At 42.6% G+C, this 21776-nt stretch overlaps 1 protein-coding gene across 1 annotated transcript in view; it reads right to left on the bottom strand.

Annotated features, from left to right (window-relative positions):
• Positions 1–502: 502 nt before the first annotated feature.
• Positions 503–21776, bottom strand: part of LOC140489317 (proline-rich protein 12-like) — an 82110-nt gene continuing 60836 nt past the window's right edge. The window contains exons 12-16 of the mRNA XM_072588733.1: positions 19470–19595; positions 18662–18759; positions 15072–15224; positions 12899–12994; positions 503–8585 (exon numbers count right to left, since the gene is read on the bottom strand). Of these exons, the coding sequence (XP_072444834.1) occupies positions 8445–8585; positions 12899–12994; positions 15072–15224; positions 18662–18759; positions 19470–19595 (614 nt within the window). The 3' untranslated portion in view covers positions 503–8444. The remainder of the gene's footprint in view (positions 8586–12898; positions 12995–15071; positions 15225–18661; positions 18760–19469; positions 19596–21776) is intronic.

The following is a 21776-nucleotide window of genomic DNA, read 5'->3' as shown; positions in this document are numbered from 1 at the left end:
ATTGAATTTATTGCTGAGTGAGATAAAATGTGTGAAGAACGAATGAGTTTTGTGGAAGGGAGGCGGTGCAGATTAAAATGCAGCTTTGAATCCACAACCAGATCAGTGTTTTGCCAAATGGTGGAGTGAACTTGGAAGGGTTGAATAGCTCTAAATTTCCTTTGGGTGATTGATTTAATTTAATGAGTGACCTTGGCTTGATTGACTCTATGATGGTCTTTTGTACTTCTATTCCACAATTTAATCTTTTCTTTAGCTTCACTATTACACTGGAGAGTCTGCACTGGTGTATCCTGGACAGGGCAATTTCCTCTTCCTGATGTGTGGCACCCAGCATTCATGGGGTCTGTCCCTAAAGACCCCTTGGTGCCCATCGTGCTTAAATCCAAGGCACCCATTCCTGAGTATAGCATCTTAGCTCCATGAAGCACAAGAAGACACGAGTCTAGTCACGCACAACCGTATTAAAACAGGTTTTTAAAAAAATGCAGAAAGCAGCGAATGAATTATTCATCATTTAAAACACAAAAGAGGTTAAACTATTTTTTTTAGAAAAAAAACGATACAGAGGAAGAATGTGTTTTTTTTTCATTCTGTGGACACAGTATACAACGCAAGTTTTACATTTTGCGAGGGAAGTGGGGCCGATGGGTGGGGGAGGGGAGGGGAGGGTAGTATTAGGAAAAGAATAACATTTGCAGGACATTATTAAACAATTAAAAATATATAATATATGTAACATCAATACAGAAACACAAATCAGAAACAGTAACAATACCTTTCAGGCCATAACATTGTACAGTTAAAACACGTCATTAAAAAAAGTCAATAATAAGTAGTACATAATGAGAGAGAGAGAGAGAGAGAGAGTGTGAGTGTGTGTGTGTGTGTATGTGTGTCTGTGAGAGGGATGAAAACATTGCAACTCAGAAAAGTAGTTTACAACAAAAAAGGTTTAAGATGTGCCAACACTGCTGCCTTTAGAAGCAAACTGCAGAAACTTAAAACATAATTTAAGTGTGCAAGGTGGTCTCCCACACTCCTAGTCATCAAATGTGCCACCCCAGTGGAAAGGGGCTCTGTGACATGTTGAGACACTTCTTAAACTGTTTACCCCTCACTCCATCCTTCCCACCCCACCACCTAACCATGTTGCACTCATACCCTTCAGTCCCCAACTCTCCTAGTGGTTGCCAGCTCCTGTGGGATTATCCTGGAGCCTTCAAAAATTATAAAGGTTCATTACAGAGGACGTTGCTGAGATTAGTAAACCCAGTGGAGAGAAAGAACAATTATATTGGGCATGAAAGATAACTGGATGGAAAATGAAAAAAAATGGTCTTTGCTTTGGGTTAAAACAAAAATTAGAAAAATAGGGATGAAAAAACCGACAGGTGAGGAGGACATTGTGGTTGTGGGAAGGTGGAAACGTCGTGACGATAGGTGTGGAGGATGAGCAGGGGGATTACTCAATGAAATTTCAGGAATCCATTCAGAGTTGGCTACCCAAGTCCCACTCAGGAATCTTCCAAGTGGTGTCAGACTGACAGTAAGAAACTCAACTGGTTCACTGAGGCACCAACAAGGAGTGGCTATTTTTTGGACTGTCTTGATCATTCTCTTGAAAAGTCCCTAGAAAAGGGAAGGAGTAGTCCTTCTGAGAATTAATAGCAAATTCCCCTGTTTCTAAAAGAAAATAAAATTCCCCAGGTCCAATCACTCACTTGTTTTTCTCACTCATCTACTTCAGCAGTAAAGGGAATATTACTGGATGAATAATCGGGAAACATGCCTTCAAATCCCATCATGGAAGCTGGGGAATTTTAACTTTAATTAGAAATAAAACCTATCTGGTTCCCCTTAGGAAGAAAATTTGCTTTCCTCACCCAGATGGGCCTAAATGCAATGTGGCAGACCTGCAGCAATGTGGGTGACTCCTAATTGCCCTCTGAAGTGACTCAGCAAGTCAGTGAAGGGTGGACCGTACATATTGATGCCCACATCCAGTGAATAAATAACAGGAGCAACAAGCTCAATAGCTTGTTTAGAGGGCAGGACAATAGTGATTTCAGGAAGAATATTCAATGAAAAATCCTTCTTCCCCTTCCCAAAGTCCCAACCAGTTTCACCAAACCAATGGGCATCTCCCAGGACATTTCAAGAAGAGTGAATGGTCCAGTTGGCACAACTGATGGTCAACACTCAGTCTACAACTGCAGCATCCAGTGAGAGGATACAGGCGTGGTTCAGGGATTAGAAAAAATGGCATCAGCTGTCTAGGGTTGACAATGCTCCTTGTTTGGGCAGGTGTATCCAAGGTTGACAAATAGGTTAATCTCCAGGGGATGACAATCTTGTGGCACAGCATTAGTGTCCCTACCCCCGGACCAGGAGGCCTGGGCTCAAGTCCCACCTGCTCTAGAGGTGTGTAATAACATCCCCGAACAGGTCAATCAGAAAAATAGGTTAATCTCCATGGAAAATGTTAGGAGCTAAAACCTGGGAACAAGATCAAGGAAACATTTTGACATTTCAGTTCGAAAGCTTTTGGGTTTTTAGTTGTTACAAAGTTTTTGTGACTGGGAGATTGTCAATGTGATGAAACCTTCAGGAAATTGTCCAGCCAGAGTTGGCAACCCAATACATCATATAATGCAAATTCTAGAAGATTCCTGTAGCCCTGGCCAGAAGAAATTTCCCATATCCAAGGGTTACCTACTGTTTGCTCCATTCACACAGACACACAGCCACCAATCCAAACATTATTGATAAGTTAGTGAAAAGTAAACCCTAAAAGTTCTTTTAATCCACAGGATACTCAAAAATCATAATGACTCAAATAAATCAACTCTCCCATCCCATTGATTCAGCTACAGGCTCTTACTTCAGATTACAATCCAGTGACAGTGCTGGTGGACAAGTGCCTGAATGTTGGAATGAAGCTTCATGATAATGTGCCAACTATTCTAAACAGCCAATACACCATCGCCATAGCAATGTGTGAACACAAGAGGAATGTCTGCTTGAGCAAGATACTAGAGACAATAGTAGAGCCGGGGAACAGGACTGACTAGATTACTCTACAGAAGGCTAGTATGGATACAATGGGCTGATCAGTGCCATAAAGGTTTTTTTTGGGGGGGGAGGGGGGGTCAGGGGTTTGGTGGTGGTGATGAGATGCACAACTAACATTCAGTCAGGCATCGAAATGCCTCAGATGGTATTGCTGGAGAGCTGCACAATCAGAGAGTGCCATCTTTTGGTTGGGTCACAAACCGAGGCCCCCATCTGTCCTCTCGGGTGGACGTGCTACATAGAAGATTTAGTGGCAGTGTTCTGAAGAACAGGGCCAGGGGAGCTTTGCCTCGACTGTGGTTACATGGATCTTCCAACCTTCAGATGATCCAGTCCTTCACATATTGCTGTTTGTGGGAGCTTGCTGTGCTCAAATGTTGGCTCTGTGTTTCCCACAATGACAACAGCAACTATGTTGCATTGCTATATAGATGCAAATCCACCAGAATTTCACACAGCGAATTGTAGGCTGATTCCAGGTATGGAGGATAAAGCTTGAGAGATTCGGCCAGTAATGTTGGAATTCACAAGAATGAGAGGTGACCTTACTGAAAAATACAGGGAGCTTGACTGGGTAGATATGGAGAGGTTGTTTCTCCTTGTGGGAAGAGTCTAGGACCAGACAGCATCACCTCAGAATAAGGGGTTACACACTTAAGACAGAGATGAGGAGTAAATTTTTGCTCTGAGATAGTGAACATGTGGAATTCTTTACGACAGAGATCTGTTGAGGCTGGGTCATTAAGTATATTCAAGGCTGAGATAGACAAGTTGTTAATATGTGAGGAAACAAGAGTTAAGGGAAATAGGCAGGAAAGTAGAGTGGAGGGTTATCAGATCAACCATGATTTCATATTATGGTGGAAAAGACTTAATGGGCTGAATGGCCTATTTCTGCTCCTATGCCTTATGGTCTTATGTACACAATGTGCAAAGGGGAACAAAACTCAGGGACAGAAGAAAGATAAAAAGCAGCATCACTCTCAGGCACATTCATACAGATAGTTGGCTAGGAGTGATATCATTACCAGAGCCTTTTGGGGTTTCGGTGAGGTTGGGATCTCATGCCTAATATTCAAGTGCTCACAAAAACTAATGGGGCAAAAATGTCATTTGTGGATATAGCCACATGGGAGGGGAAAATTGGAAACCAGACAAGTGTCACATTATGCAGTCAGAAATTGATATCCCAGTTCAGAACAGGGCATCTTTCAACTAATATCTTCCACTGTGGCCATCAGATTGACCAGAGACGAAACCGACTGCGTCTACAGGTTTACTCTACCCTCCGATCACACTGTCATCCTTCCCCGTGACTTGCTTTCGCGCACAAGCCCAGAGAGTCATGGTGTGTATTCAATCCGGACAGGCATCATAGCCCCGCGCAACACCCTGAGCTGACAGATGCCCCATGTGAAATCCAACTGAGACAAGCATTGTTACTCTGCAGTACTGTTCTTCTCAGTCTCTTATCTCTCTCTCTCTCTCAAACACACACACACACACACACACACACACGTAATGCTGCAGACAGTGGGGGCTTCAATGGCATCAGGAGCAGCAGTTCTGGCTGAATTTCATTTCCATTTGTCCCTCACTTCCAAGGAACTGAAATTATTGCCCAACTCCTGGCAGCAACCGAGATCCACACCCGTAGGGCTGCAGCCATTAGTTCAGGGTGCCCGAGTCTGTTATGCTAAAGTGGGAGGGTTAGACAAATCCTATCACAGGCAAGTTCATCCTCCCACTTGCTGCCTCTCTGTGTAGGGGTGCACCAATCCATTTTGTCGTAAACTACCTTTCTGAATAAAATAGGACACTTGACAAGTCTCAGAACATATTATATAAACCAGGTACTAATAAGGTCCAGTCAGACTGAACATCACAGCTAAGCAACCTTGCATTTTTTTTTCCTCTGTTAAGAATTGATTACCTCTCTCAAATATAATATAGTACATGGACATTTGCTCTGTACAATATATACACTGGAGATTTGGCATGTAGCCACTATTTTAAAAAGCGCTTCAGAGAACTCAGCACCCAAGAAGGACAGAATCTAATTTTTTTTTGTAAAATCGTTTTACTGGAAGGAAAGAGAGACATGGAATCAGTAAAATGCATTTAAATAACTTGAAAACTTGATTAAATTATATTCAGCCAGCGTTAGATTTTTTTTTGTTTTTTTTTTAAATAGTTAATTCTCTTGTTAAAAGGATGAGGGGGAGATTTTCTTTTAATTGATTAAAATCGGAAAGTTAGGTCCAAAACCTGCTGCAGTGTGTCACACTCAACCTCATCTTAATGAGTTTTTAAATAAAGCTCAAAGCTGCTCCCCGCAGAGTTCCTTTCTTACTGGGATTTCTCCCCTCCCCTGCATCACAACCCACCACCCTTGCCATCCCTGTTTTCCCTTCCTGTCCTACATCCACCAAGATCAGTCATAGGTTATGTCAATGGGACCCCAGGATGTCTTTCGTTGAAGCAACTGCTAACGTTAGACTGTTCATCTTTTTGAAGTTATTTCTGACGGGGGTAGGTGGGAGGTTATAAGGTGGTGCAGGGGTGCGGTGGGATTGCCTAATAAGGCCTATTTTCGGAGGGAAGGATTGTCTTCTTTGATTGAGGGACCTGTTTCCAAAGAAATCAATCTTTGGAGTCTATCGCCCTTTGCAACTGACAGCAATATGTCATATCCATCCCAGACTGGCTGCCATTTCAAATTTCCATTTGCACCCAACCTCCCAGGTCCAGAGTAAAATTGTGCTCAGTTGCCACTCATTCTTGAAGTTGGTAGCTATTAACAGTCATCTGTTCTCTAATATTCAATTACACACCCTCCAAGGAGGCAGCCAACTGTAGTGTCCAGCTGCCTCATATCCAGAATGATAGCCATTTTGAATATCCAGTCACATGTCCTTTTGAAGGCAGCCATTTTGAGTATTCAGTCACATGCCCATTTGAATGGCAGCCATTTGCATTGTTGCCCAAAGCCATTCATTAAATATGCAGCACATGGCTGATCCAGCATTCAATCTCACATTCCTACACTTTCATGTCATCTCGGTTCAATTTAACTTATTAAGCACACTAACTTACAAATAGAACCCTCCAGGTTTTTTGTTTACCTGTTGGGATCGGAAAAGGGGGTGGGGCCAATGGGAGGGGTAAGCAACCAAAATGGGAAAACAGACATCAGGGGTCAGGTTTGACTGGCAAACTAGCCCAGTCACCATGGCAACTGCGTAGACTTTATCTGACTGGATACATTGGCTTCTCAAACTCTTAACCACATAATTAAGATCAATTTAGAGACAGCACAAGTTAGACAAGCCAGCAATTCACTCCAACCTCTCCCACCCCACCTCACCTCCAATGCCCAAACAGTAAAAAGAAAAGATTTATATTGGACTTTGAAGTTTCCAAATTAGGAGAGCACTGGAATCTCTGCAGAAACACTTAACGTGTTGACAAGTTGCCTACTTTATATCCTAACTCTGTCCTGGTCAGTTGGCCAGGGGAAAAGTCCAAATATAACATCGCAATCAGATCTCTGCTCAAGTAGCTGGCACACCACATCAGCAGCTCATGAGACAAGCAAAGAAAGCAAGTGACTGAGTAAAATGGTGTATTCGGAGAAAGGGAAGCACAACACTCAAGGGAATCCCCCTTCCCTAACGCTCAGGAAAAGCCAAGGGGTGCCCAGTGGGACAGTTGGATAGGGAGCATCCCACCCAGGTGGTCAGTCAAGCGGCCTGATGATTTACGCGTGTGACATTTTTTGCTCACCTCTGACTTTGGTTCTTGCCTCCTACAAAGGGAACAAAAAATCCACGCCCTCTCCCCTGGACCAACCAATAATTAGGTCAAGTTGTTATATTCAGGAATTTGCCTTTGGAAAGGGGGTGGGGGTGGGGGTGTTGGAGGGGGGAGGGGGGAGGGGGGGGGGAAGGTGTTAGGGTTAAGTAAATGCCAAGGGGCTGGGACTGGATGGCATAAAGGAGGTGCATTCAGGGAATAGGTGAGATTAGTGATGGAGGTGTCAGTACTGGACAACAGATCAGGCTGAATCAGTGATAGTTTACAACTTCCAAATTGACAAGAGTCAGACAGCGACATGTTAGAAAGAGTAGGGGTGGAATGGGGATTGGGGAGGGAAGAACAAGACAATTATAACTCAAACATTGCCACCCTCACCTCCACTGTCAGCAACCTGCCCAGAGCAGTGAGGTGTCAGCTATCACATATCGGGCTATCCATTATCTCACATATCCAACACTAGGAATAACCAACGGAAGGCAGTCTGCCTTGCTGACCACATGAGACCCGGATCGGATCAGAGTAAAAGGAGGCAGTGCTCCAACCAATATTGACTATCTCTTTAGAAAATTTGGAATCTGAGGAAAATTGAGAGAGAGGGAGTGGATTGTGATTAAAGGCAAGGATATGGTCATAGTTTACTTTCCCGAAGGGGTTGAATTCATTTTTGTTTTTAAAAGACAAATCGTGATAGGCAGTCTGACCTAAACCTAAATGAAAGTTTGTCTTTTTTAAAAAATAAAAGAAAATGTAATCTTTGTCTTAATGTTGTTTTTCTTTTTTTAAACACTGTTTCTTTTCCTCTGTTGCAGGCCTTTCTCTGCTACACTTCAGGTCACCATGGCCAGTGTGGAAGCCATTTTGATCACTGACCCCATCCCATCTCAGCCCATCCCCTCAAACACCCACCTATGGTTTTTACGCAGTTTCACCAGAGAGAAAGGAAACCGTTAATCAACTGGACTAATATGTGACCCTCAAATGGAGCATTGGTGAGTAGGCCACAACTCATCTCACCGAACGGCAGACAGCATGTTCGGAAGGTGGGTGAGGTGGAGGGGTTACAAAAAAAGGAACTACCACATTTTTTTTTTGCAAGGCTTTCAACTGGGCATTTCCCCCACACTCCTTCCTCCCAGCATGCCCCACATCTGCTGCCATTTTCATAAAGCCTCAATGTCCCTCAATACTCTGAGAGCAGGTCGAGGCCTAGGCTGTCAGGATTTATCTGAGGGGCAAGGAAGAAAGTCATAAGTCATTCAACAATCCTAACTGAATATTTTTGTACTGAAATCACTGCACAGCAACAACAACAATCCCAAAAAATAAAACCGTAAATCCGGTGATGAAAGTCAGGCCAGCTCCACTGATCACTGATGTCAAGTCCTATGTCCTTTCGGATTGGACGAAGAGTCCAGCGTCGGAGGGAGGGACAGGGACTGGGAACAACATAGTGGCAGCAAGGGGGGATCTGGGATGGAGTGAAGGGGGAATGGAGGAATGAGAGAAAGAAAAAGGATAGTCCTGGGCAGCCTTGTTGATCGCGGGAGGTGTCACCCACACTGCTGCTGCACCTGTGTAAGGAGCTCGCTGAACGAGTCAAAGAGTTTCTCCAGCCACGCTACATTCCGCATACACTGCTGCACAATCTCCTCCTGGCCCAGGTCCTCATTCACCTCCGACAGAGTGTCCGTCTGCAGAAAGAGACAGAAAGCAAATGCAACATCCAAACACCATCACCTGTGCATTCCAATTGGCCCAGAGGTAAGCTGTGGGGCACTATAGGCTCTCCAAGCTTCCCTGTCACTCAAAAATAAACTCGAAGTCTCAAACATATTCCTTTTGTTTGCAGAGAGTGGGTCTCTGTTTCTGAATGTGTTGCTTCAAGTGAGCATAGACAAGCCACATTACAAGCCCATCTGACAAACTGAAGCCAACACCTCAGACAGAAATGTTTTGCCACCCAGTCAGCACCCTTTTCTCCTGTGGTACAAAATGTTGCAATCAGTTGAAATTTGGCATTCTTACATTCATCCATAGCAGTGGAAGATGAAATGTTTTGGCAGTACCTCTCTTGCATCAGTAATATTCAAAACCTATACAACCACGGGACTTTATAATCACAAATCTGCATTATTTTTTGGCCATTTTAAAGGCTATTTACTCTCCCAATCTGGTTTTTGACTACAAAAAAAAAAGCAAACAACAGTGAGAAAATGTTTGTACTGTTATGGATAGAGAGAGAAAAAAAATTCAGAGGTGTAGAACACGGAAAGAGCTAGCATGCAGAGATGGAACAAATGGCCTTCTCCTGAGTTTCAAAGCATAAATCTTGCTCTTGCTGTAAATTTAGTGAGAATCCTGCCGTTCTCACTAAATTTACAACATCTGTCATGTTGTGTCGTAAATGCTCAGGTCATCACCTCAAGGTCCTTACACTTATCAAATAGTACAGGGATCTCTAGATAGCCACTGTCCTCCTTTCAGTATTCTATTAAGTTTTAACCCGTTATCTATTGTTCTGATGCCCTCTGCTCTTTGCAAGAATGGGAGTGGGGGGAGGCAGACAGGGAGTTCCTATGTGATTAACAGTTGCTAACCATGACAGTGGCATAGTAGGAACATCATTGAACTCGTATGCTATTGTTCTGGGGTCATGAGTTCAAATCACCCCATGGCAGCTGGTGGAATTTGATTTCAATTAATAAAATCTGGAATTTAAACTAGTCTCAACAAGGCTTAACCATAAAACTATAATCAATTGTTGCAAGAGGCCACCTTGTTCAGTTAACCTCCCTTAGGGAAAGGGATCTGCTGTCCTTACAGCTATTTGTGACTCAAGACCCTCAGCTATGTGGTTAATTCTTAACTACCATCTGAAATGGCCCTAGCAAGCCACTCAGTTAAGGGATAGGCAACAAATACTGGCTTGTCAGTAACACTCGTATCTATGAAAGAATATTTTAAAAAAGTTTGGACATTGAATTTCAGGGCTTTTTAAAAGTTTATTCACAGGATGTGGGGCTTTCTGGTAAGATCAGCGTTTATTACCCATTTTTAACTGACTGTGGAAAGGGTCTGAGTTCTAGGGAGAGGTTGGACCTAGGACTTTTTTCTTTTAAGTGTAGGAGCCTGAGGGGGGATCTTATAGAAGTGTATATATGACCATGAGAGGCATGGATAGGGCGACAGCACTCAGTCTTTTTCCCAAAGTTGGGGAATCAAGGACTAAAGGGCATCAGTTTAAGCTTAGAAGGAAAAGAATAAAAGGGCACCTGAGAGGTAACCTTTTCACACAGAGGGTGGTACAAATGTGGAATGAGTTGCCAGTGGAAGTGGTTGAGGCAGGTATATTAACAACATTTAAAAGGCATTTGGAAAATACATGGATAGGAAAGGTTTAGAAGGATATTGGTGAAGGGCAGGGAAATGGGGTTAGCGTGGATGGACATTTTGGTCGGCATGGACCAGTGTGGACCAAAGGGCGTGTCTCCATGCTGTAGGACTTTCTATGACCTTCTTAAATACCATTTTAAAATGGCTTGCTGAACCTTTCTGTTGGTCTGAAGGCACATACAGGCCAGACTGTATCAGTACAGCCGATTGATTTCCTTCCCTAAAGAACCTAATTTAAAGCAGATAGAAACTCAGTAGCAACCATTGCAACCCAGTAATTTAATCTTTACCATCTTTATTTTAGATTTTATTTAATCAATTGAACACAAGTTCCCTGGTTGCCATGGAGGCATTCAAACTCAAATCACTCAGGCCCCTGATATCCATTTTCACACAATAACCACTGTGCTACTGAATCCCTAGTCACTATCTTTTCTTGCATTGAAAGCTTGGTTTAATTTTAGCTCATAATAGTTCTTTCAAAAATGAATCATGAAAGATGGGGCAGCCATGTTAAAACCAGTCACCAGTCATGGCACAATTTCTGAATGAGAAAAAAAGAATTTGTTCTTAAAAATAGTCTGATGTCTGTATCACAAGCAAAGGAGTAAACAATTCCTACAGCTCTATATGGTCAGTCAAACATCAAATTGATTATTCCAGTTTTGGAAGCCTGAGTTAAAGGCTTTGAGTCTCCATCAGAGATTTAAATGTCAGCCTGTCACCAAGGCAGGGGACAGGTTTAATTATGAATGAAACTAATGTCCCACAGCGCCAATCTGCCATCCTCCCTCTACCCATCACACTTTCTGACCAGGTCAATATTATCACCAAGCCCCTGATTACCCCAAGGGTTGAGAGGCATTGGCACTTCTTGTCACAGTATATTTAAGACTGTGAGAGATAGATTCTTGATCAGTATGGGATTCAAGGGTTATGGAGAAAGGGCAGGAAAGTGGACGTGAGGAATGTCGGATCAGCCGTGATCCCACTGAATGGCGAAGCAGGCTTGAGGGACTGAATAGCCTACTCCTGTTCCTATTTCTTATGGTCTTGTTGAGAATCAGATTGTATAGGACTGGAATATAAACAGTAAATACCAGAACAGCTGGCCAGGCATCCGTGCAGGGACAGACAAGAAAACGGAGTTAAGGTTTCAGGTCTGTCACCTTTCACCAGAACACGTTTAGACCACTCCATATTACACTGACAGTTACTCTCCCTAAAAGGGACAGGATTGTTAGCACCGTGGAGTTATTATGGCCCAATGCCTCCAGGCTGGTTCTCTGCAGGAGAATCCAGTTGGTCCCATTGTCCTACTTTTCACTGTAGCCCTGCGGTGTTATTTCTATAGACCCATCCAGTCTCCTTTTGGGAATCCCTGATAGTCTCCACCTCATCCTCATCATGGGCTGAGTTCCAGCTCACGTGTAAAAGGAACCTCTCTATAAAACAAAACTCTGGCAACAGCTTTTCTGGTGTTAACCAGATTGAGAGGAATTCAACTGAGCAATCAGTCTTTGGCTCACGAATCTAGATCTCACTGCAGTACCATACTCTATAACTGGGGTTTACAATGTAATTCACTGCTTCTCTGAATGGAGTACCTCCTTCCTGAAGGGACAAAGATCTTCAAATGAAGCTCATAAAATGAGTTGGCGAATGACAATTTAGAGAACCCTTCCTGGCACAAAGATGCTCTCTCCCCGACAGTACTCTGGTGGGCCTGCACCGCATGAACTATAGCAGTTCAAGGCAGCTCACCACCACATTATCCGGGACAATTAGAGAGGGGCAACAGGAGTTAGCAATGCCTTCTTTCACAGAAAATAAAACAATAAAACACTGAACAAAGCTAGCCATTTGGCCCACTGAACCTGCTTGTGAGTGTGAACCAATGGCAAGTACTTCCCTTTCTGACTGATCTCCTCATTACAGAGCTGGGGAACAGAACTCCACAAAAGGAAGTCATTCATTTCTGCTGTCTGTACTAGGAGACAAGGAAGTTAGATCAACGAGCCGCCATCCATGCTTCAAAGAAAGCCCAGACAGAGGGAATTAATATGGATTGTTTTGTGGCTTACAGAAGTAGATCAGACAGTATGGAAAGATGCCATTCGGCCCACTGTGCCTGTCCCTGCTCTTTGCCAGAACAACCCTATTAGATCCACTTCATCTGCACTTGCTGTATTTCCCTATGAATCTTTCTTTGCAAGTATTCGTCCAATTCACTTCTGAAATTTGACTGAATCGATTTCCACTGCCTTTTTTAGGTAGCACATTCTAAATTACAACAACACATCACAATACACTTTTAAAACGTCCTCACACCGCTTCTGGTTCCTTGACCAATCACATAAAATCCTTGTCCTTGATTACCAGCCCTCCTGCCAGCTTTGCTCAATCAAAATCCTTTGTAATGATGAAAAGTGCCGTAAAATCCATCTTCTGAGAAGAATAACTCTTGCTCCTCTAATTCCTCCACACTACCGAGGGGTAGGTGTTTGGTGAGATGATGGCAGGGAGTTAGGTGCGGAGGCGTAACAAGAATAGATTAAATGTTGTGTTTAGGAGGATGAGAAGAATTGAACAAGAAAGGAAACCAGCTCACCTGCTCCTTACAATGCAGTAATGTGTGGTATTTGTAGTGATGGAGGGAGTGGAACAAAGTGTAAAACTGCAATTTCTCCGCCTCCACTTGGAAGTCCTGGAAAACAAAGCAAAGGATGGTCTCAGTGATCGATGAGGGCACAGCATGGGTACTGCCAGTCTGTAGACACCCTGCAAACCAGCCAGCAACCTCCTCCCCTCCTCAAATGTGCACAGATAAAACCCAAAGGTAGATAGGGGAAAAAAAATCATTGTTTCACCAAACCTATACCTGATGGTCACAGCCATCCTGATTAGACAGATCCCACCCAATCCCACACTCTTCCTTTTCCTAACTTCCCCACCCATTTGGTTATCCAATCACCTGGGAGAGGCTATAAACCAAAAACAAAAAGGGGGTAAAATCACATTCTGGAAAAATTCATCACCGTCTCTTTCAGGCTACCAAAACCAGTCCAGGAGAATACAGCGTTACTGATGTGATCTCTATCCCAGTGAAGAACCCTTTGATTCAAAGTCAACAGTGTTTGAAAAGGAGATTGCTGAGTGCAAGTCCAACTTTTTGATTTGCTAATGTGCAAGAGAGAATGTTTGAAAGTGAGCTAGTCTTGATGATAGTGAACTGCAATAATAGAATTCAAACAGCCACACCAGTATTGAAAACTTGCATAGAATTACAGGGCGGAGGGAGGCCATTTGGCCTATCATGTTTGCAACAGCTCTTCAAATGGGCATCATTAATTAGTGCCAATCTCCTTCCTTTTCCTCATACCCTGGCACACTACTTCTACCCAAAAAATCACTGAATGTTCTCTAGAATGCCTCAATTAACTGATCTCCAGCACAAGTTCCTGGCAGTGCACTCCATAAAGGGTCACTGAGTGGGAAAAAAACTTTTCCTCCCACATCATATTTGTTCCTTTTGCAAATCATTTTAAGTCTGTCCTCATGCTATTGTTCCTTTTACAAGCGGGAACAGTTTCCCCTTATCTACTCTACCCAGTCCGCTCATTCTTTTGAACGCCTATATCAGATCTCCTCTCAGCATTCTTCACTCCGAGGAAATCAGTCCCAGTTTCTTCAATCTATCCTCATCATTATAGTGTCTCATTCCTGTAAATCACATCTGTACTCTCTCCAATTCAACTTTCCTACAATGTAAGCAAAAGTGAGGACTGCAGATGCTGGAAACCAGAGTTTAGATCAAAGTGGTGCTGGAAAAGCACAGCAGGTCAAGCAACATCCAAGGAGCAGGAAAATCGACATTTCGGGCAAAAGACCTTCATCAGGATTCCTGATGAAGGACTTTTGCCCGAAATGTCGGTTTTCCTGCCTATCCTACAATATGGCAACCACAAGTGTACACAACACTCCAGCTGAGGTCTAACAAGTGTTTTATACCACTAATGGGACCCACTTCTACACCACTGAAGTGAAAAGGAACAGTTTTCTGAGCACCAAATATCATTTGATTCTTCAGCATTGGTTAATGACCAAGAATTATTTTCCCCGATCACTTTTGTTGGCCAACGCATTTGGTGAAGATGAAGGGTAGAGCCTGAAAATGCCTAATTTTAAGGGATTTATATCAAATAACAGAGATATCATGATTACTAAATAGTGTGTGCCTTTGCAGCAAGTCCCCAAGGTGTAAAGCATCAAACATAGCATAGATTTATTAGAGATAATCATGCAGCCAGGAGATGAAAAGGCCCATTACCCTGTGCTGGAGTCCTTTTGGAGTCCTTTGCCTTTTCTCTCCTGCCTTTTTATTTAAGCAGGGATACAAAACTACAGCAAGTAAAATCAGTTGGCAGGCAGGCTCAAGAGGTAAATGACCACCTCTTGCAACTACATTCCGACGTCTCTGACTCAGGTACAATTTCATGGGTCTTCTTGTGTTCAGCAGAGTGGCCATGAAAGTTGGGAGAGCGACAGGTCAATTAGCTATTCAACACAACAAGCATTAGAAATAACTTTTCCAACCATCCTCATATTCCCCCCAAACCCCCAATGTCACTGATACAATGTGACTTTTGTTTTGGAAAAATGGGGTTCACTGTGCAGCATCATCCATCCCACACCTTGGACCTTCTCTAGGACATTGGATTGCACTGTTAAACTCAATGGCCTCCCTCCCAAAATAGCCAGGGCTGGCTGGACTGGTGCCCTACCTGTGTCCGTGGTACATTCTTCTTTAGTTGGTTGAGTGTCTTCCGGTTATAGGGTGTCCCAGCCACTTTTAACTTCACTGAGCTGGCCGGGTTGTCCTTGCGGTCCGTATCGCAGTCCTCAACAACCAGTTGGGGGAACGCTTGCAGCCCCTCCTGTAACACACCAGATGCAGATGGCCAAAACGTCACCCAATGGTCTAGATTCTCCAGTCCACAGACCAGCAAAGGTCACAGCACTAATGAAGTATAAATGCTGCAGCAACACCCCACAAGGGTGGGGTGAGACTAGAATTCTTCAAAGATTTACTTTCCAAGATGCCTGCCATTCGCAAATGGCATCTCATTGTCCACCTGCATTGAGTGGTATGAACTTGCTGGATATGCATGGTAAATACAAGAATGTTAAGTCCTACGCATCCCAGTCTAAATTACTTTTTAATAACATGATAATTGTTCATTAGTCCCTGTCAACCTCTCTGGCACTGAAAAGTAACTACTATAAGTGGGAAGTTTTATTCCTTTGGGTTTTAATTGTTGTTAGAGATTAGTAAAGTCTAACTTTAAAATGTTTAAAACTATTCATTTTCCTTTCTCGCTCTCTTAATTTTTCTTCCTCTCTCTGTCTCTAACCAATTTGAGTTTAATCCATGCACTTTAAGTTAAACATTTTCTCAGGCCTTGTGCTGCTAATTTCTTCATCCTTCGATCTGATAGATTGTTGCTCATCCTGCTGACTCACGTTCCAGGTGTCCTGTTTTCCTTGCTGCAACTTTGTCAATTCACATCTTGGTGACAATTTTAAAGATTTAAATGTGACAAGGGCATATCTGGCAGCAGACAAATTAAGTGACATGCTAAAACAGACATTTGTCCAAATATTGTATTCAATTTTTAGCAATCTCACTGACTTGACAATGCATTTTCTTTATTAATTCATGGGACGTTAGGCCACATTTATTATCCATTCCTAGTTGCCCCGGAGAAAGAGCTGCCTTCTTGAATCACTACAGTCCTGGGGGTATAGGACACCCAGTACAGGTAGGGAGGGAATTGCAGAAACATGACTCAGCCACAGTGAACGAACAGCGATTAAGTTCAAACCCAGGATGGCGTGTGGCTTGGGGAGATACCTTAAAAATGGTGGTACCTTCATGTATCTGCTCCACCTAGGCCTTAGAGTTTATAGGGTTGGAAGATGCTGTCTAAGGAGCCTGGGTGTGTTATGGCTGTGTTGTATCTGTGGTGAAGGGAGTCAATATTGAAGGAGGTGGATGCAATGTCAATCAAGCAAAAAGCTTTGTCCTGGATGGTGTTAAGCTTTTCAAGTGTTATTGGAGTTGCACCCATCCAGACAAATGGAGAATATTCCATCATACTCCAAATTGTGTGTTATAGATAAATAGAACAGGCCTTGGGGATTCAGGTGGTGAGTTACTAACTGCAGAATTCCTAGTCTCTCTGTCCAAATCTTGTAAGTGCATTACTTAGATGACTGGTTTAGCACATTTTCTGGTCCGTGATGTTGATATTGGGCGACTCAGTGATAGCAATGCCAATGAGTGTTATGGGGCAATGGTCAGATTCTATTTGTTGGAAATGGTCATCACCTGGCATTTGTATGGCACAAATATCACCTATCACTTTATCAGCTTAACCTTGAATGTTAAGTAAGATTATTCACTAGACTGGTATTAATAAAGTACATTTGTGTTGATTTACTTTCTAATTTAGTTCTTTCTTTCCTCAGTACGGAGGCACACGTTGTGTTTAATGCCGTGTGTATGAGTTTGTCACCTGGCTTGACAGTATTCAGTAAGTAAACAGTATTTATATGTAATCCTTTATTGGATCCTATAGAGGGAACTTTATCTTTAAGATGGATGTCAAGGACTCTGGAGTACATATGGAGGGGTTTTGCTGGGTAATCAGGAATATAAGAACTTACCTAATCTGATATGAATAAGAGTAATTGTGACTGCTTTTATTTCAGTAGTTAAGAAGAGAATTAATAAGGGTTTAAAAATTATGATAATACTGGGAGTTGACATAAGACAGGATCGGTCAAATGGCCTCCTTTTGTACTGTAAAATTCTATGATTCTAAGTAAGGAGCAACCATTTCCACCTATAGGATAATTGGTGATCAGAGGTCATAAAGGCTTGATAATTGGCTATAGAATCAGGAGAGAGATGTGGAGCTTTGACTTTTATTTTAAAACACAGCCAGTTTTTGTGATGCACATAAAGAGATCATAGATGTGGACGTCACTGGCAAGGCTTGTATTCGTTGTCAATTCTTAATTGCCTTTGGACTCAGTGACTGGTGAGGCCATTTTCAGAGGGCATTTAATAGCCAATCACATCCCAGATAGGCCATATCCAGTAAGGATGGTGCACTTGCTTTCCTGAAGGGAATTTATGAACAAGAAGGATTTTACAACAATCCATGATGGCCTCACTATTACTGGGACTACAATATATTTTATATTCCAGGTTTTTTATTAATTGAATTCGAACCAACTAATTTGAACACATGCCCCACAGGAGCATCGGCCTGCGCCACTGAATGACGATCATGTGATCTTACCACAACATCACAATCTCTCCTCAATGTTAACTTCCAAAAGGGACCAAGATACATAATTGTAAAGGAAAAATTTGCAGGGATTAAGGGGTAGAGCACATGCAGAGATGGTCACCAACACTTCAAATTTAGGTGTCTCAACCCTCATCGCTTCCCTGCTTCTGTACCCTTCACCACTACCTTCTAAGAATTGTGTTCTTTCCAAGTGTGGACCCTTGTGAAATGCCAACAGCATTTGCCCCTCTGTTGGCAGCTATATCTTCAGAAAGCTGGGTCTAAGCCCACAATTCCCTCCTTAAACCCCTCCACCTTGCTCTCTTTTCTGTTAAGATGTTCCTTAACAGTCTAATTTTTGGTCGATTAAGCTCCTGAGAAGTGTCCTGAGGCATTTTTACACGTCAGAAGCATTTAATCGTATCTAATGTTTACAATTACACAAGAATTAGAAAAGTAGGTCATTTGGCCCCTCAAGCCGACTCTGTAGTTTAATGACATCATGGCTGATCTGTTTGTGGCCTTAGCTCACTTTCTTGCCTGTTCCCCTTCACCCAAACTCCCTCATCGAACAATAATCTGTCTAACTTGGCTTTGAATGCATTGAATGGCCCAGCCTCCACTGCTTGTAAGGAGAGAAATAAATAATGCCCTCAACTCTGTCATAAATGGAAGACCCTTACTTGTTAAACTGTGCTCCCTGGACTCCAGCACAAGGGGGAATATACCCTCAGCAGCCACTCTGTCAAGCCCCCTCAAGATCTTATGTTTCAATAAGATCCTGCCATTCTTCTAAATTCCAAAAGGTGTAGGCCCAAACTGCACAACTTTTCCTCCTAAAACAATCCCCTTCATCCCAGGAAGGTTGTTTTTTTTCACACTGAGCAAAGTAGTTAAACAAAGGAGCCATTGAGGAGCTCCGTCCTTATTTGTGTGATGTGAACTCCACACCTTCATGTCCCATGGACCCTCAAGCTGTATTCTTTACTTAAATAAGCAATCGACACAGATACCTGGAGTGAGGAGCTCAGAGACACTCTTTTTGTCACGCGTTTCTTATGTTCTGTTAAAATTCCATCAATTTTCCTCATGGTTGGTAAATAAAGTTCATCTACAGCCAAAAAGCAAAGACAAAATCAGCAACCAAACCCCAGAGCAGTTTAATTCCTTTTTTCTTGTATTTTGATGGGATATGGGCATTGCTGGCAAGGCCACCATTTGTTGCCTGCCCAAATGGCTCGTGGACTAGGTGGATTGTTCGTCCACATTAAGTGTCAACCACATTGCCCTGGATCTGCAGTCACACGATACCAGCCTGGGTAAGGACAGCAGATTTTCTTCCCTAAACAGATGGGTTTTTACAACCACCGATCAAAGTTGTCATGGTCACCAGTACTGGGACTACCTTCATACTTAAATTCCAGCAGCTGCTAGGGTGGGATTTGAACCCATGCCCCAAAACATTTACATGGGTCTCCACTTTACTAACCTAGTCCCCTTAACACCATGCCACCCTCTACCCCACAACATTTTCAGAAACTTTGACAAGTTTTCCTTTTAAAACTCATATCTCAAACACACCCAAGAGTGGGTTCTGTAAGGGAAAGATCAGTAACAGAAACGGTGAACGAGACATTAAGAGGTGAGAGGGACTGTGTAGGCTCAACAAACACAGCCAAGGGGGCTTGAGAAGGGTAGTAATGGAGAGGAGAAAACGAAAAGAAGTGAAAACAGTAAAGTGGAGTGGAAACAACAGCAAATGAGGCTGAATATTCTCACACAAACCATATACAGAGTTTACAATTTCATCATAGTTCCTACCATTGTTGGCCTCAATTGTCTCGATCATGGCTGGGTCAAGGGCCGCACTGACTAATAGTTCAATGTAACTCTTGTACATCTCCTTCATTGCTCGTGTATTCAGAATGCGGCCAGTTGGGATCCGTTCTGCAGGACAGAGACGCATTCTGATTAATCGCCTGTGTTCAAATTAAAACACGCCATTTACTTCACAAATGCAAAACCCAAATGATAGACTCCTCATTTGCTGAGTTTAAGGTGAGTTGTGTGCTACTGAGCCTGTAGCAGGAGGTCTCCTCAGGGATGTGTTTGTGTCCCTGCACTGGTGTATTGTTGTTGGTCTATTTACCAAGAAGGAGTCTGTCTTCCTCAAATGTTTAATGCCATTTCATTGTTCAATACAAACTCCAAGCTGCTCACTCTCCTTCCAAATCAACTTTCCTGGTGAAAACCAGCCTCTCTTTTCAATAAACCATCACCCAATCACCCAAATAATCTACAAAACAAACAATTAACAAGCACAAACAAAAACTGAAATTGCTGGAAAAGCTCAGCAGGTCTGGCATCATTTGTGGAGAGAAAGCAGAGTTAACGTTTCGGGTCCAGTGACCCTTCCTGAGAAGGAGCACTGCCTACTGGGCCATAACAAAACTATGGGGAAGGTAGAGAAAGGAGGAGGCAACTAAGTTCAAATGGAGTTGATGGGAAAATAATGTACTCCACATCCCACAGTGCCCATTTCTCTCTAAAGGAAAGCCAGCTGTTTTTATTTAAATCAACCTATCAGAAATGTTATTACATACCGCTGGAGCTTGAAGCCAAGCAACCTGGCCCAGAGGTAGGGACACTACCACAACAACCCTCCAAATAATCTTTTTAGTTTTCTTTTACTATCCAGATGTGCTGTTACACCAAACTGAATATTTATTTTCCTATGACCAAGTCACCTGTGAATTTTGATTCATCTGTTAAACCCCACCAGTAAATCAATTAGTTAGTTTCCAGTGCAAAACCCGTTCAATCTACGTTCCAATGAGTATCAGCTGCGCTCTCCGAGCTCTGGCGAACATTCTGCTTCATCCTTTAAAGGGACCAGCATTTACGTTTTCATCCACATATGTGTCAGAGGTTTGTATCGAGGTCAAGTGGTAGAATTTGATTGTTTAGCACCTCTGGCCTGTCATGAACCTGTTTAGCAAGGATCACTCTCACTGTGGTCATACAAAGCCTGCCATTCGACAAGTGAGGTTTGTCACAAGGACTTGTTTGTGACTTGCTGTATTTCCGACTCCTCAATCTATAAGAATGTTTGCTGATAGATCCTGTTCAGGAAGGTTGCTTATATGCAGTAACAACACATTTTTAAACAATAACTTGTCTGTAAGTCTTGCCTGGTTACAAGTTGCTTTCCATATTCTGGACCAACCTACAAATACCTGCATTCATAATTACAATGGCAATTGGCTATGTAAACATATCACACTGCATGTATACCCTCCCACCACTGGTGGTGATGACATAGCTCCTCTATAATGGACTATCCACAATGTAACAATCCAATACAATACAGCACAGCACCAGTACAGGCCCTTCAGCCCACTAAGCTTGCAATGATCCTACTCCTTATTTAGACTCGCTACTTATTGGCCATGTACGGTTTCTATCCCTCTGTTCGTTTCCCGTTCAAGATAAACCTTAAATGTTACTAATGTCCCTGCATCCACCACCTCCACTGACAATGTATTCCAGGTACCCACCACCCTCTGAGTGAAAACTTTTCCCTGCACTTCTCCCCTAAACTTTCTCACCTTGAACCTGTGCCCTCTTGTAGTTGAAATACCTTATCTGGCAAGTAACTTATTAAAAAACTTAGTTCTGCACAAACTGGTTCGAATGCTCCTTGATTCACCAAATCATCAATAACTGAAAAATGCTTCATTAACTGTAAAACAGTATGACGTCCAAATGTTGTGAAAGATGCTGTCTAAATACAAATTCTTCTTTCTATTGCAATATATTTCCACATCAGCAATTAACATGGATTGGGTAGGGCAGTTTCAAACTTTATAACAGAGTATTGGTGAATTACAAATATATTCAGCCCTGAATTCTACAATAATGTCCATACATGGATGGAACCTTAAAACTTTTGAACCCTGAGTTTGTGCAGAAGTTTGCTAAACCCAATGTTTAATTTTATTCCAGTAAAAGAGCCAGGGAAATGAGGAGAACCTTTTTTTTGTTAAACACACCAAGTTGTTAGGATCTAGAGAATGCTGCCTGAAAGCGCAGTAAAAGGTTAGTTGTAGTTTTGGAAAGAAGAAACAA

Source organism: Chiloscyllium punctatum, chromosome 18 (assembly GCF_047496795.1).
Source record: "Chiloscyllium punctatum isolate Juve2018m chromosome 18, sChiPun1.3, whole genome shotgun sequence".
NCBI classification, from domain to species: domain Eukaryota; kingdom Metazoa; phylum Chordata; class Chondrichthyes; order Orectolobiformes; family Hemiscylliidae; genus Chiloscyllium; species Chiloscyllium punctatum.
The sequence above is the reverse complement of the archived record's forward strand: the minus strand, read 5'-3'. Positions and strand labels throughout refer to the sequence as shown.